The following is an 18014-nucleotide window of genomic DNA, read 5'->3' on the forward strand; positions in this document are numbered from 1 at the left end:
ATGTTTTAGGGTCAAAAATAATAACGAACTAATGTTATACCCCATTAAAGCCCCTTAAACCCCCACTCTCATAGTCTGATCATTCTAATTTGCGAGCCTGTTTGAATTAACGTTGGTTTAAACATTTGTACCAAATACCATTAAAATCTCATCAATTTTGGTTAAGTTATCGCCCTAATGGGCACATAGACCCATATAAACATAAAATATATACACTGCATATGTATATAGATACATATATACTTATATATATGAATTTGAACGGAGGGAGTTTTTGCCTCTGAGGATCTCAAAACGAAAAATTAAGTCTGTTCCGGGCTTAGGTCCATGCAAATTTAATAATTTATTTTCTATATGGAAAATTCGCTAAAGGGATGAGAAACCATAGGTATGGAGCGAATTACCTGAAACATCATTGTTCATGGATGGCGTTTTTGATATTGTAACTTTTTGTAGTATGTTTTTATGTGTATAGCTTTGTCAAGCTAATGACATTGAAGACGACGCACGACATTTGAAAAATACACGAGGTTTTGGTTTCCTGTTATACCAGACGAGTTGAATCTCATATAATGCTACAGGGCACATGTAAACATGCCGACACTTATTTTATCGATGAAAATATTTGTATTTTAAAGGCATATTTTCCATGCTAGTCCAAAACTAAATAATATAGATATGAAAATAGAGCAGCAAAGGGGGTGTGAGCGAGCGACTTGTCGCCTAGTGTGGCCGGTGCCATAAGATAACATGGGGAGCGTATTTGTCGCCGCGACCAAAAAACGCTCCCGGTCGCGTTTATTTTTCTGTCGCCGGTGGTCGCTGGTCGCGAGTCGCTTAGTGTGGCCGCCTCCATTTAATTTAACGCTACGCACTTTCATTCATTGACGCCGCGACTTTGTCGCCGCGACAAAGTCGCCAAGTGTGGCCCTAGCCTTACTCACGAGCCGTAGGCGAGTGAGGAATGGTTTCTCGAGTGAGGCAATTGTACTTTGAACTCGAGTTGCACATTATACTTTTCCTACAGTTACCATAAAACAAATAAATTGGTGAAGAAACATAACCTATTTTTACACAGAAGTGAACTTTTAATATAACTTTGATATAACATTTAATGTGAAGTGACAAATACAACAGTACAACAGCTGACCATCTGATTTACAGCCAGTGCTGCCAACGTATTTCGTGTGCATACGACGTTGCCTGCATGTTACGCGCTCACTATTTCGTGCCTTCACGTTGCAAATCTGGAGTGAGACAAAGTAATTAGAGTGAGACAATGTTAACATTGTCTCACTGATGAGCGAATTGGCCACTTTGCTTTCTCAAATCAGTGAGAGAACATGTACATTGTTAGGTAGCTGTAGGAAAAGTATAATGTGCAACTCGAGTTCAAAGTACAATTGCCTCACTCGAGAAACCATTCCTCGTGAGTAAGGATTTCTCTCGAGTGAGTCAATTGCTCACTTTTCTCACTAGTTGCACAAATAACTATTGTTTTTATAAGTCAAACACAATTTCTCCAGTATTAAACAACAACCGGCATTACTCAAGAAACAGTTTGATTAAAGAATTTAAGCTTTTTTTAAGAATTTAAGCATTTATAACTAGTATCCAGGACTAGTATCTCTAAAGACAACGGGACAAAATCTTTTCAATCGGCCCCAAAAAGGTATCCTAAACTACAAAAGGATATTATATCCCCAGTAAGTATAGTACTTGTCTAATACAGTTGATATATTTTCACTTGTGTTCTGGTGCAATGTATTCTTTGATGGGGCTCCAAGCACAAAGCAAGCTGTGGGGCACTTGAGATGCCGGTCAGGCGTTGGACACGAGAGGCACGTACGTCGTCATGGTCGGTGAAGCGTGCTGTGTTGACTTTCGTGGCTTAATCACAGATAAACAGCCAACTATTTGCCTCTTGTACACATTTTTACAGCAATAAAACGGCTAACTAAAACCATAGAATAAATAAATGCTAAAACGAAGGATCCACTAATTGGGGTGGCTCTTTCGTGTTGTGATATAGAACAATTCCATGTTGTTATGAGATATCCATATTAAGGATTATCACAATTCATCAGCAATCTCAAAAGTGATCTGGAACGGGTCCATCGTTCCTGGTCAAAAATATGAACTGCCTCCAAGACATGAATTTGTATGGCAGAATCTGATCTAGAAACTTGAAACGGATAATCTGTGGATGTTGACGATTCGTCCCTACATGAAAAATGCATTAGCTATCTCGAAAGAAACCAAGTGTTTAAAAATTTCCTTTACTGCTTATGTTACAGTGTTACAGTTTACATAGTTACGGATTTCTTACACTTATCGCCAATGTTAGACTAATTTTATCTGTGCCTTATCTAGCCTGTTTTCCTTCATATGTGGCAACCAGGTCGCCTACAATATCAGTTCTGATCTTAAAGACACGTCTAGCTATCGGTGTTGGTTGTAAGTCACCCGGAGGACGTTGTCCTGCAAGGTTGCAAGCCACGGTACAAGACAAGTACACGGGCCACGAGTCAGTTGATTACGAGGTGGGTGTGAACCTTGCCGGAGTCTCTAGCAATGACGCAACTGGAGTGAGGCTGCAGTCTGAACCAGGTCTGAACATGCGTAATTTTTTTCGCTAAACCTAGAAGGAAATGGGATTAATATGGTTGAAAGGCAAATAAAGATTTAGGTTACATTGTGTGTATTGTCAGAACGATTCGTTAAAGTGAAATTCTTCTTCATCAGTTTCTTGCTGCGGAATATCTTCAGGTCAGAATTCCAGCATTCTATCTTTGACTATCAATACAATAATACACATAATAACAACAACAAAAATCATGATCTTTAAAGAAAGTACCTTCAAGATCATGATACAACTGGAATCTATGGTATGGCTGGCAGTTTGCTTTGTTCGTGTTAAATTCTGTTTTGAACAACATTTTATGAACGAATAACGTTTGACATTACATTGGATCAAAATATTCCGAAAATAGTGTCCCTCGTTGATACAATTTTCCATCATGTCACCAAGTTAAACAAACTGATTGAATTTATTTGCCTAACAGTTTTATGCAAATAATCTCCCTTTGCAGAGTGAGGAAAAGCAGAACTCAGACAAGTCACATTCCTGGCTGGTTTTAGGCTACCTGCTGAGCCCTAATGTTGGGGACAAAAACGTCGGGGGAGGGACCGACTCTAGCCTCAGGCACTTGTCGGCGACCTCGCGGTCAGGTGTAGGCCTACTTAGGGTTGAAACCGGTCTGTCGACGTGTAATCTTTGCGTGCTGCATTTGTTAGGGCACACAAACACTTCATTATCATAGCCCACCAAGTTCGAGATTACTGAATATAGTCCTGAAAGAAAATATGTCAGAAGACGGATCTTGAAGACCCTTTGGATTTGCATACTCATTGGACAATCTGCGCCTTGAAGTTCATAGTACAGTACTTGCTCACAAGTAGGCCTACTGACAGATTAGACAAACAGCTTCTGGGCTTATCCCAAATCCGTGCCGTGGCCAATTTTGGAGAGTTTGTATTTGAAGTTTTAAGTTCGTATAAATGTAGGCCTACGTCTTTGAGAACTGTACTGTAACTAAAAAAAGTTTACTAGTAAGTAAGTTATGTCTCATTGAATTTATATGTTCCAAAGTCTGCAATACATAATTATTAACCCAACCTAACCTGACACATGAACAAAGTAACTAAAAGTATTACTTTTGGGACACCAGTAAATATATGGAATATTTTATATTAAACACTACATAGCATCTGGATCTGAGAGCACACGTAAAAGTTAAAGAGTGGTGGGTAGCGTAGAGATTTGATTTGGCCACCTCGCGGAGTTGGACTGGAACCTTGGGGGCCATAAAACTATTCATCCAAAATATGACCATCGTGCGGAGTTGGGCTATCCCCATTCAATCTAGCATACAGTGTCGCAGCTTTAACACCAACGGCCCCAAAGTTCTATGAAAGCCCCCATGAGCTCGTCACTCACTGAAACACAATGAAAGAAGAAGTTCAATGTATACAGAAGTGTAAACTACCTACAGGGAATTAATTTTACGGTTTCATCCAAAAATATGAGAACCTCATTTTTGATGATTTGATAACCAAAATGATTTATGAATCAAGGAAGGATGGACCTGAAACTCAATATTGTATTTGATTCAGTATCTGAAAATAGATTATCTTCATCGGCATTTTTTCCACTATGCAACGCTGATGGGGTTTATACTGAGGGATCCAGGCCCGTTGTTCTTTTCCACTTGTAAGCTATGTTGAAATTTTGACATTGGTGATTGAGTTTAAACCCAAACTTTGGAAATATTTGGTGCTGTTGATTTATCTGAGTAGGATAGTTTAGTTGTCTTCTAGCTGATGGCAACTCTCTTGCAAATAATAGTCTGCTACTCAGCCTAAGTAGCTATGAAGCTATGATTGTAGCTATGAAGCTGAACAGTGCATTCAATAAAGAGCTCTTTGCACGACTAGGCTCTTGTGTTTCAGGAAGTTAGGTAGAAAGACGGGACGATTTGACAGCTCTCAATGATGTTGTCTGGCAACAGACAAGAGGATTATTCATGTACCAACCTAACAACAGTTAATTTCTCTACGGAATGTTCGGCTACCGATCTGCACCGTCATGTTTGATGCTTTTTTGGCATCACTAATGCCACAACAGTGATAGAAGTCGGTAATTGCTGTATTGTTCGTTTTGGTCTTGGTATTAGCATCGACTAAGGAAATAAAAGATTAGTTTTCACGATTGATCATTGTGCCACATATTTATCTTCATTCATTTATTCTAATCCAGGTACTTACTTGTAAGGTTTGTCAAAATTGGTAAGCTGTCCAAGCCCAACTACAACGTTCAACAGTTTGGTAGCTGACTGGTTATGGTATCGTCTGCGTCTCAGCTACAGGTTAGAACACCAAAGTGATGCACCATACTCATGCTTTGGGCATACCTCTACGACATGAAGAAAGGTTGTCATAGTCAGGCGTTTATACCATTTATAGCAAAGTTTGTTACATAGTTCTACTGTTCACGTTGAAACTTGTGATAAGACGCGCAAAATATCATTTTAGCGCAACAACATCAAATGTAACTTTTTGTGTACAAATTGTTTTGCCTAAATTATTTCCGTTAAATAGCCTATGCCTCGCTATTAATGTAGGCGATTGCATGAGTTGCGGGTACTATCGTATCTTGTTTCCAGGACAATATATTGGCCCGACTCGTACTCTGTGACCGCCACATGCGGCGGAGGAATGTGGATCTAATGGCTTCGCAGCTATATCTTGTTTTTCCTCTGATCATTTCTATGGTTATTGTAGGACATAAAACCTGCTTTTAGTTCTCGGTTATTCCCCCGTGATTGTAAAAGTATCTCCTCTTATAACTACTAACATCAGCAAATTTTTATGTTCCTCTTCATGACAAATCCCATAACTTATCGTATCCATAAAATGTAAAGTGGTTCTTAAATGGCTGTAGTTTGATTGTGAATATTTTTACAGGCATCTAACATAAAATACAGTGCATCCAACAGACAATGGAAAAATGTAAAAATATACATGTCTGCTGAAAAAATAAATTTTCTTAACATAACATCATTTTTTAATTTTTAACCGACTATTTGTCATGCAGGCTGCGAGATTTAAATGTGCAATGGTCATCAGAGATAGTAACTTGACTGTACAGTACTTGCAATCAAATGTCTCGACAATTTTTTTGTCAAACCACATAGCCCAGTCAAATAAAACAAAAAAAAATCCTTAAGGTGAAATAATTCAGGGAGAGTTGGAACTTTGGTTAAAACTTTCTTTGGTTCATTAGATTGAAGAAAATAAAAAGTCCTGATGGGTGAGGATCGAGCTTGACCAAGGGAAGGGTAGTTTTTCGCTTATGTATCAGAATCTTTAAGTCATATTGAAAAGTGTTCTGTACAACAGATAAAGCTGACAAAATTCCATACAAAAAAAAGCTTCTAAGCATTTTAGCCCTAGGGACAACTATGTCCAAACTATGAGCTTCATAAGTTGTGAAACGGACTTAAATCGCATGTATCTCAGTTCTCAGTTGTATTAACCAATGTGTGCTGCACTGTTGTGTTTGATGGTTACTCAGATACTGTCAACAGCATAAAACATGATGAACAACAACGACGAGCCACCAACAAGACCGTATCAGTCGACATTGATTTCACTGAAGAAATTACAGTGACTGTACAGCAAGAAAACTTTCTTTGTAATGACAAAAATAAGCCAGGTTGAAGGTTCATCAATGCTGGTACTGATGATTGCATAAGCTCCACTCGAGCAAGAAATTATATTCTTCATACCAGGAAAAGGTAAAGTATAAAGCAGAACGTATTCCTCAGTTGAATTACAGAAATGATGTGACTTTGCCAGAAGCATATTGTTAATTCAGGGTTTAGTGGGTGTGATACCACCTCGTCATTATTCAGAAAATGCAAGTTGTTAATTGTGAATTTTTTTATTAGGGATACCAGTTTCTATACCATCTGCAACATATTTTACAGCTCGACTTCGACGCAAAAGTAAGTCTCGACAGCCGGTGAGTGGATGATCCTAGTGAACAAATTTTGAGAAAAAAGATCTGGACAAAAACTGATACATCGCATTTATCAAATCCACCACTCACTAGGCTGAAGGCAGACCTCCCGTCTCTACCTACCACAAACGAAAGGCTCTGCTCAGCAACAATCGTAGAGAGTATACTGTGTTTATTTGCAAGTACAAGAATTGCTGGGGAAAATACCGCCAACTGATTAGGGTACCGAACGACATCTACAACCCCTTATATCTTGCTGCTCCGGCTGTTATCCTCACAACAATATTTTGTATCTATACAAAAGGTTGTGGGTGCCGTAAAGCGGGGATCCACTGCTCAACAATGTGCGGAAACTGCGAGGGAGCGTGCACTTAAAATAACCCTCCAGTAGACGACGATTCCTTGAATGAGGACTACCCTGAAGAACCCCTGGATCCGCTAGCTTAAACGATATAAACGACCATGTTATTTTCTTTATCCTTTAGCCCTAAACGGCTAAGTCTTACGACAAAAGTACGTAGAATCTTTTTGTGGGAAATTTTGTCAGCTTTAACTTGTGTATCTAACACTTTTCAATACAACTTACAGATTCCGATGTAATAAGCTAAAAACTAAAAAAAGTCACATTTAGAGTCAAGCTCGACCCCACCCATCAGGACTTTTTATTTTCTTCAATCCAACGAACAAAAGGAACGTCTAAACAACGTTCAAACTCTTCGGAAATTATATCACCCGATTAGTCTAATTTTACTGGGCTAAATGGCTCTCTGGTCTTTTGAATTAAATAGATGAATACGAGAACCCACTTTTTGACGAGTTATTTGCTTTGCAGTTGCGTTGGACGTCATGTAAAACCAAATAATGAATACGACTCACATACTACTTGACCGTCAAGATAGTTCGCTTTCAGGCGACTTGTTCGACATGGGGAATGGTGGTGGGGATGGGCGGAGCGAGCAGCACATGCAGCTATGGAGCAACCTATGGAGCTATGCTGCAATTGTACAACCTGTAGCTTGTGAGATCATTATATTTCTCGACATTTTTGAATTCGAACAGGGGGTTTATATCCCAACTGTTTTTAGTTGTCATAATGCAGTAGACACGAGAGCAAAGCTTGTTTTGTGGTAACACATTTTTTTTCTTCCTCGATCTTTACTGTTCAACTTGCTTTTTATCTGCATTTCGGAGTTCTCAAAGTAGACTAGGCATGTTCTTGGATGGCAATCAATAATGAATCAGCTTAAAGCATTAAATGAGTGTAGGGAATATTTGTGTGATCGTAGACTATCTTCTTCGTTAAACCTTATACACTTCAATTTGCATTACGTGACGTCTTCCTGTTAAATGCTTCGGGCTTTATCATATTATGCCATTTGTGCATTATTTTTCCCGTTTCTATCTCTAGTACGTAATATTATTTATTGATTATTGGATACTGGTCATAGATTTAGCAATACTGTACTGTATTAAAATTACTTCATCTATATTATGGGTCAGATTTTTTTCTAATTACAATATCTTGTATTTACGAACATTTTAAAAGATGTTGTCAATGTTCCTATTTTTTCCAGATGCATCCTCATCCAATGAAGCGGTTCATCTTCAACAGAGACTCCGCAATCTGAGCACGGAGTTGGTGACTCTTCGAAACAGACTGCATGTTCAGGGCCAGGGCCAGCCCAATAGTGTGTTAGCAGCACCTCCCACTACCACGATACCAACCAATACGACAACACCTCTCCCCACTACTACACCACTTAGCCAACCAACGAGTGGTGCTCCCCCCACTTTTCCTCGGCCACACCACCAACCACACCCTTTACCTGTGCCAGTAACCCAGGCGACCAATAACGGGCCTACCATTATTGGAGGTATGTACTTTAACCACTTTTGATGAGATTTAATTTTTTGTTACAGTTTAAAAAAAATACTCCGCCAAAAATTGTTTGTTTCTCGGATCAGAGGTCTCACTTCTGCTATCAGTTAAACTTACATTCATTTTAACTAAATGTAAAATAGGACAACCGATTAGGCCTACATGCAAATTATTTATGTGTTATATTATCATAATTAATAATATGTATGGAATGGGTGCAATCATTGACTATATACCTAGTCAATGGTGTAATACACAGTAGTATGTAGTTTAGCATCTACCTTTCTGCAGTCCTTGAGCACGGAGTAAGACTGTAAGGCAACTAGACATTTCCAATATGCACTGTTGTCATTAACATCTACAACAAAATCTGAAATGAAATGAAATGAAATGAAAAATTCTTTATTTTACCAGGCAAAGTTAAATCTCTGTTAGAAGCCTAGATAAAAGAAGCAAGGCTAACATAACTAGTGACTCGCCTTAGGAGTAACGTACCATTGAATATTTTGCTGTTGAATATTTTGATGAACCTCCTTTAGACCTAGACCTACTCTGAATTTGAGCTTATCCACAGCCGAGTTTTGTTAAATTAATGTTGTACATTTTATGTGATTTAAAAATGGTATAGTCATTGACATCAATTTACTAATGAAGTATAAGATGTAGAAATGTTAATACAGCATCGGTAATAAGATTCATTCCTGTATCAACCGACAACCATGTACTGTAAAAACTCGTTTCCATCACATAAGTCCGTTACAAAAGAATAATTTGCTCCTAATTTAAGTAAGGGTAGCCTTTATGAAGTAGGTTCTTGTTAGACATGATTTACTATTGTGCAATAATAACACAAATTTTTGTTTGCAGACACGACGGGCAAGACTGCTATGAGGCCGGTTGGCTGTGCCGAGCTTGAGGATCTCATACATTTGGCTGGGCCACTCACCGAGGATGCAGTCCTCAAATGTTTACACGCCAGGTTTAGCGCCAGCCAACTTTATGTAAGTATACCTTTTGGTTTAATTCGTTTTGAGGCAATGTGTGTAAGGGGACAAACTACTCATCCTTCAAAAGAAAGTGCTACGAACAATATAGGGCATACTACCTAGAACATTGTAGACCCCTATTCATCCAGCTCAAAATCCCCACCGTTTTCTCACAATATATCCTAGAAACCATTATCCTAGCAAAGAAATCCAATCCAACACATAGGCTACTATCACAATATCATAATAACAACACATGACACAAAAACAATATTAACCTGCCACAACACAGACTAAACAAGTTCAGCAACACCCCAACATACACAGGATCTAAATACATTAATATCCTACCAGACAAAATTAAAAATATTTCAAATCATACCACATTTGTAAAAACACTAAAAAATTACCTTATAAACAAACCATACTACTCAACAAAGGAATACACATACAAGAACACACTTATACCACAGACAATATAATACTCTAATGGTTTACTCCATTGTCTGTGCTTATACACACCTATATTGGGCTAGCTGAAAGGCTGCCAAGAGGATGAAGAAGGAGAAATTTTGACGACTCCCCGATCTGAGGATTGTAGCGAAGAAAGAAGAGGTAAAAGGTAAAAGGGGTGTTACGAGCTCATTCACTCACATTAGTAGTCCGGCCTACTAGTATTCGCCTACGTGCCATCGCTACGATGCTGATACAAAAGATTAGGCCATAGCCCGATAGCAAGGCAATTGTTAAACTTATACCGACCACGCCTAATAATAACCTAACCTACCTAACCTAAGGGTGGTTAGGTCAGGTTGGGTTGGGCTAGGAAGATTTTGTTATTCAAACTATTTAAAATCTTATTCGGAAGTCGATTTATATGTGTGGTTGGTATGATACGCAAGTGCCATCAAACTTTTAACTTGAAATGTTTTCGTCGTTGAACGTAAAAAAATAGTTTATTTTCTTTTACAACATCCTAAACTCACTTAGGTCCCCCAGTTCTTAACAGGAAGCCGAAATTGATGTGCTCAAAACAACATTGATTCATTTTCAAAAGAAGACATGATCAATCTACTTTTGAAGTCATGAAATACAATCTACTTTACACATTAGGGATCGGTAGCCGACTGATTACGTCTGGCGGCATGAGGCGTGTCTGGGAACATGTCCCGCAGCCACGTGTAAACTAGAGGCTCGGTGGCTACCGTGATTGCTGTGATTAACTCAGTTCGATAGGAAACATTCTTCATAATACGAATTTGAAGGGTCTTGCCCGCGGTAAGTGATTATGGTAAGACCACGGAGAAGAGAGAAACCCGCGGCTCCTCGGCTTTGACTGCGTGCGCGTGCATGTTCTGACCTGCACGCCACGTGTCGCCGCCATCTTGCCCGTGGCATTGACAGCCGTCCCACCCAGATACAAGATGATCTTTCTCCATTTGGTTCAGGTAGGTCACGAATCCGATAAATCAACTTGGCAAGTACATAATGCTGGTGTGCGCTCTTGATTTACTGACATGCAGTAGAGGGAACATACTATACCCTTGGCAATAACTTATAACACGGGCGTTTCTGTATCAAATTTTATTTGCAACAAATTAACGTTGCGTTATGTACAATCTTTTAAATATTTTTATAGTCACCGAGTCAATAGTATTATTTTTCCAATGCATTTATGAGATACCACATACATAGAGACAAGATTGTATTGTCTATCAAAATTCAGAAAATAGCTACCGTATAAGATGTCTGGATTAATTTCATTAACTCTAGTATGATAATTCCTTTAACTTTACTCTTTTATAAATTAGTATATATTTTAATAACTGAGGTATTCTTTATGATTTTTTTGTTACTGAAATCATTCAAAAGTCCTAGCGATTGTAAATAATTGTTCTTAAGGGTCCATTACTTTGATTCATGTCTAGCTGGTCTAACATTAAGTTTTTACTATAAACAAACAGCTGTGTATGATGTGAAACAACAACGTGTACGTGTACAAACTGTGATTTAAGCCCCCATAATTTTGTATTATGAAATGTGTTTCTGACCGAACCTTTTAGAGATAATAAAACAAATGTAATCATTGACAGTTCAAGTAGCATGAATGAAGACGAGATGCGAGATGATGTCCGAAGGCTCGCGTGATCGTTGCTTCCACTTCCAGGGGAGCAGCAGCGCTCTACAGGGTGTGGGGAAACCGGTTCCTCGGCGTGGCGTGCTGCATGATTCATTTTGTTTTACCGGCCGTTTACCGCCACAGAATGGCTGGGACCGCAGTTACATCCCATACTTTAATGATACGGCCGCCCAGTGTCTTGTAGGCTGATACCGGGAATATTTCATCCCTCGGGAACTAGGCGGCCATCTGGATTGGTGTAGGCCTATATAGGTACCTAGACATTATACTGATGGTGGGCAACGGGTTCGGAACCAGTCTTCCTGATGGGTATTACGCGTAATGGAGCAATTACATCATATTGGCTATTATATGGTGCGACGTGATCGGTTATAGGCTTGATATGTTTACACACACACTATTTATTGTCGACACTATTTAACAGAGCTGCGCTCACCTACCTGGGTGTACATTACAGTCTCCTATTAAGTAAATAGCCTATAATTGCTGTAGCATGCAGATAAGTCTGTTGTTTATTTTGGAGTATTCCCGGTCAGTAGTGTCTGGCTATTGTGTTTCCATTTAGTCATCTGCAATAGAACACCGAGACATTTTCCCCGATTCATTTGCTGGGTGGGTAGTTTGAATAGTTTTTTTTTTTTTTTAAGCAACTACGCCCCCGTGTGGTAGGCCTACTACCAACTACTGACTAAGCATTACCTAAGTAAAACCATTGACTATATAAACACTATAAGTGTCACTATAAACTAGATAGTGTTTTAAAGTCAATGTTAAAACGGTTCAGAGCTACAGTCTAGTGTCCTCGGATGAGTTCAAAAGGATTAACAAAAGATTGCATTGTTATCCTAACCCGTTTTAAAGTTATAGCTGATTTTCTAAGAGACTGTAAATTTATCTAAAAAGGGGGGGTGAGAGGAAAGCACAAGGGGGAGAAGTGGGGACTATTGGGAAAATACTCATCTCAACATGGTCTAACAGCTTAGAAAAATCCAGCTTCCCCAAAATTACTTCCGACTTCTGCCTTATTTATATCTTTAATGACTGAGCTAAACGTCGACTTTTCACATGGCTAAAGAACACTTGTGAAGTATGTTAAAAAGTAGACTACGCTTACTTTAGTAGACCTTACGCTTACACCAGTGTTTCCATCCAAAATGTAAATACGACACTATTCACACAAAACTGTGAGCGACAGAAATATCGATAAGCGAATCTGCCCCAGATTGATGTTGAACGGTAGCCCTAACCTCTGAAGCAGAGTGCTATGAACTATGAAGTGATTGAAGTGATGAAGTGGGCGAGTGGGCGCCCGCCGTGAAGTTTCTACGTTGTGTTGTGAAGCTGAGACGCAGTTCCGTTACCCAGACCCTAGGGGCAGAGTTCGCGACCCGGCCTAGGCTTTACACCAGATCAAAACCAGCTAGGCCCAAAACTGACTATGAATAGTACAAGTAGGCTTCTCGTCCTATATTAAAATCTTAAGTATATTGTGTGTTTCGTCCGTGTTTTCACCTTTAAAGTGCACTGATGCACGGCCGCCTTTAACTCCTGGCCGCGGCCTTCGAAGTGGCAACGTCGCAAGTAGTGGTAACTGCTGTTTTGATTAGAGGCAGTTAAGGTGGCCGTGACTGATGGCAGTTTTACTTATGTCCAGTATTGTCATGTCACTCTCTTATTTTGGGTGGAGATTACGAGTTTATCTTTATGCCTACTCTTAAGAATAAGATAGGCAACAATATTTTGTAAATATATTGTCGAGTTCAGTTAAAGTAGTTTTAAAACTAATAACACTCGAATATTAAATAAAAGCTAAAACAAACACTACATAAATCATGACACGACTAACTTAAAAATTATCTTCTGTTGATCTAAGGACAACTCAAAGCTTGTTTAGGAACAGGGTCCTGTTCCAATACCTCTCTTTCAGAAAAAGAGAAGAAAATATTGTCACAAATAGGTGCATAGATACTAATCACATTAAATAGGTTACAGTTCCCGCACCTCATTTTTTAGAAATCGAGCACCGTCAAAACTGATTTCAAATCTACATGATTTGTTCTTTAAGCATGTTAAATCTATGGTACCAATTAGTTACCAAATAACTTATCCTAATGAAAACTAGAAGATATACACTGTTTAGTTTAACCTCTACATTTACTTCCCTTGTTTCAGACCAATGTTGGACCTATCCTGTTATCGGTGAACCCCTATACTGACATACGTAACCCTCTCACCCTGACCAGCACCAGGGGAGTGTCTCTATCTCCCAAACTGCTAAGGGTTGTACAGGAAGCGGTGAGACAACAAAGTGAGACTGGCTACCCCCAGGCCATTATTCTTTCAGGTAAGAACTAATAAATTTGTTGATAACAAAAATCAAATATTTTTACTTCATCCCCCTATATATAGTATATAGAGAAAGTACAGGTAATGTTTTGTCAAAATTTTTGAGTTTGAGTATTTGGTAAATATATAAGTGTTGGGTAGGTACCCCTGAACCCCAATAAGTGGTTTTTGAAGCGAGTGATTCCTGTGTCTGTGTGTGTGTGTGGATGTCTGTCTGTATGTGTGGATGTGTTGATGGAATTTGGTATGTTGTGATTAATCCATGTATCTCCAGGTGTTTTTTCATTTTTTTTAAATTTATATTTTTGATGTTGATTTCCCCACAAAACCCCATAAAATAACAATAAAATAGATTTTTCTCAAAAATACCCCAGACGATTTTTATAAAAATTTAGTATGATATAGTCATTTTAACGGTAGAACTCCCATTGCTGTAAAAATTAAGGTTCAAAATGTATTGTAGCTTATGTGATTTTCCCATTTAAAAACCCCAAAATAACAAGAAAATCAGATGTTTAAATAAATTCTTTATTTATTTTGATGAAAGTTTAGTTGTATTTTGATGGTGATTATAAGTCTAAACAGAATGGTACAGCCCGCATTGCTGTAAAAATTATGGTTCAAGATTTATTACAACCTTTATGATTCTACCCATAAAATACCATAGTTTCCTACTAAGCTAATGGGAGAAAGAATGCGTCAGATTGCTTTTAGGTAATGTTTATTTTAATTACGAGGAGTGGTGTGGGATATATATTTTGATGGCTCCAGGAACCTGGCCGAATTATTCATATGGAAATTATAACTATTCAACCTCTAGAGTATTTAAAGAGCATCGTTCAGAAATTCTAGGGCCACCAAAGAATATGAAGATAATGAGTGATAATACGTAGCACACTGTACAGTACTTGCAATGCAACAAATTTTCATAAAATAAAACCAAAATAAAATTTCCTTTAAGTTAAATCCAAAGCACCAAGACAAGTGCTCCAAGGTTAGAATTGGACCTAGCTGTCCTTGGTCACTGGGATTTTAATGTAATTTTGCAAGCTGAAAACTGCTGATTTTGAGTAACTATTAGATCATCTCACTCAATTACACTTCATCATCATCTCACTCAATTCAGAATTCATTCAATTTAAGACACAAAATGTGTTCCTCTCTTAGTGAAGTGAAAGGATGGTTAAGCAGGTAACTAGTTTGATCCTGAGAAAAGTCAGAAGCTTTTGAAACTGTAATTATAACTTGTCAGGATTTATCAAATTGGATTTGATAAATGATCTTGGTTAGAGAAACAGCATTCTGACTGTCCTTATCATATTAAGAGTAATCAGCTTAAGTTAGGCAAGCTTATGATAAGCAAGTTAAGATGTATTGCTGCTTTCAGTAATAACAAGTGTGTTTAACATTTATTCTTTATACTGTTTGTTCATTAGGGACGAGTGGTTCAGGGAAAACTTATGCCTCTATGCTCCTCCTACGTCAGCTGTTCGACGTAGCGGGTGGAGGCCCGGAGACGGACGCCTTCAAACACCTCGCTGCGGCGTTCACAGTCCTGCGATCCCTTGGTTCCGCCAAAACAACCTCAAACTCTGAATCTAGTCGAATTGTAAGTGTGTCATCAATGTCAGATTGATTAGACTGAAAGTTTTGATCTGTTAGATATGAACACCATCATCTGTTGCTGTCAAATACAGTTTCTGTCTTTTGTACATCAACCTTTCATGTCAAAAGGACTACTTAATATAAACTTAAGCATAAATTGTACCAATTCTCATCCAACAATCCTTGATTAAAATTGCGAGTGAGTTTCCACTCTTATGTTTATGTGATGTGTTCAGGGTCATTTCATAGAGGTGCAGGTAACTGACGGAGCATTGTATCGCACCAAGATCCACTGCTACTTCTTGGATCAAACCAGAGTCATAAGACCACTTCCTAATGAAAAGAACTACCACATATTTTACCAGATGCTAGCTGGACTAACGCCAGAAGAGCGAGGTAATTAGTGGTTTATTTTATAATTTTCCTTTTGCCAACCCATTTAGACTTATGCTGACCTTAAGGTTTAGTTATTACTAAAATTTGTTCATACAGTCATACAGTCTTAGTACTCTTCATTCAAGACTTTAAATTAAATTGCAATTTTTTTGTTTGTGTGTGTATCTCCTCCATTCACATTTATAAAAGTTTTTAAAGGGAGGTCTAAACCCCGCTGTTGTTACCATCTAATGACCTTCTGTTGGATGGCATCATCAATTATTGATAGCCAGTGCTGACAAATGGCATCTGAGTCGTTCTTGCTTGGAATGTTGCTTTGCTTATTTGACAGTCATATTACAAAAATTCTGTGATCAAATTATGTTATGCCTTAGATTTGCAGCTAACTGTACTATTAGCAAAATCAAACCGTGTCCAAGGATGATAAAGGAAGCTTGTGGTTTTATTTTCTTTGGTCAATTTATACCATTTATATTTATATTTCTACTGACTGGTTGTTTCAGCAAAACTGAACTTGGAAGGCTACTCTCCAAGCAATTTGTGTTATCTACAACACGGAGACACAAGGCAAGACGAAGCTGATGATGCCGCTAGGTTTCAGGCGTGGAAAGCTTGTTTAGGTAAGAAACGCTTTTGTTAACTTTCTGATCTTAACCTTATAGACTGACAACCAGTTTTAAATTTAGCTCCTTTACTAATCAAACAATCCAATCACCAAACTAACGTACCAACCAACCCCACAACATCCCAACAAACAACAACCAACAACCAAACAACTACCCTTCTTACCAACAGCTGGGACAGACTGCTTACTCATAATACACAATGTTTCTGACACACACAGTTTCTAACTCACACAGTTTCTGTCAAAGTTGTCAACCATGTCTGACAACACATCAAAAACCCTGGTGGCCTCACCAGTCAATGAAACTTCACAAATGGAGAAGGACTAATACCATAGCCTCCCCTAATACACAAGGCTGCGGCGAGACAAAAGTGGCAACAACGCTGTCCCGGCAAACCGAAACCGCTGTTGCACTAATTTATAATGGACAATGTTTATGTTTACATTTTTGTTATTTCTGTTATTACCACGGCAATAGGCATGCTGTTGCCACATTGCCACACACCAACGCCGCTTGTATAGAGGAGGCTATGCTTACATCATAATCATTTTTTTGTTTATTAGGGATCCTACCAATTTTTAAAAAACCCCCTGCAATACCATTTAGGGCTTGGGGTGTGTTATCTATGGTTTGACAGTGCTAGTGCCAAAACATTGCTAGCACAGTACCATCACAGTCCTGTCACCATTTTATCATTTCCACCATATCTGTCCATTAATTAACAGCTGTGTCTAAGGAACATGTCGGCCTTAGTCACTAACAAGGCTACAAGATCGCGCCACTCATCCTACACTCATCCTTCACTCATATTTGGGTTAAAATACGCACATAGTGGCGTCTCCATCTGAAATAATTGATAATTGATAATTGTCATTTTCAACTCATTCTTAGACCGTCAAGTATTTAATTTCATGTGCATTAAGGATGTATTCGTTAAATATTTTTTCACATTTTCCTGTTTTTAGGGAACACTATAAATGACCCATAGGTTGTTTACAAACTCAGTACTTTCTGATTTATTATATTACATTAATTCAGAAATTAATTCAATATTAACTAGCTTCAAAATTGTTTGTTCAAATGTTGTGCTTAAAACTTGAACAGGTACTTTTAATCTAACAATTGAGTGTTTGGTTTACAGGAGTGCTGGGTATTCCGTTCCTGGACGTTGTCAGAGTGCTGGCCGCAGTGTTGCTGCTTGGCAACGTACAGTTTGTAGACAGCGGAGGGCTAGAGGTGACTGTCAAGGGAGACACAGAGTTGACGGCTGTATCGGGATTGCTAGGAGTGACGTCGGCTGCGCTCTTCCGAGGCATCACATCGCGCACTCACAACGCTAGAGGACAACTTGTCAAGTCTGTCTGTGATGCCAACATGGTGTGTAAAGACTGGATTTAATATACAAGATATATTTATTTACTTCCAATCTTAATGAGGCTTTCCAATCTTGACC

General features: G+C 38.5%; 1 protein-coding gene across 2 annotated transcripts in view; it reads left to right on the plus strand.

Moving 5' to 3' along the window:
- LOC129003064 (unconventional myosin-IXb-like) overlaps positions 1–18014 on the plus strand; it is a 103882-nt gene that overhangs the window by 75315 nt on the left and 10553 nt on the right. For both annotated transcript variants that reach the window (XM_054431282.1, XM_054431283.1), the window contains exons 2-8: positions 8158–8457; positions 9330–9463; positions 13761–13932; positions 15371–15543; positions 15776–15935; positions 16439–16555; positions 17703–17938. In XM_054431282.1, the coding sequence (XP_054287257.1) occupies positions 8158–8457; positions 9330–9463; positions 13761–13932; positions 15371–15543; positions 15776–15935; positions 16439–16555; positions 17703–17938 (1292 nt within the window). The remainder of the gene's footprint in view (positions 1–8157; positions 8458–9329; positions 9464–13760; positions 13933–15370; positions 15544–15775; positions 15936–16438; positions 16556–17702; positions 17939–18014) is intronic.

The sequence above is a fragment of the Macrosteles quadrilineatus genome, unplaced genomic scaffold, assembly GCF_028750875.1.
Source record: "Macrosteles quadrilineatus isolate MER2022 unplaced genomic scaffold, UCM_ALF_1.0 Scaffold_9__3_contigs__length_116548681, whole genome shotgun sequence".
Classification (NCBI taxonomy): Eukaryota; Metazoa; Arthropoda; class Insecta; order Hemiptera; family Cicadellidae; genus Macrosteles; species Macrosteles quadrilineatus.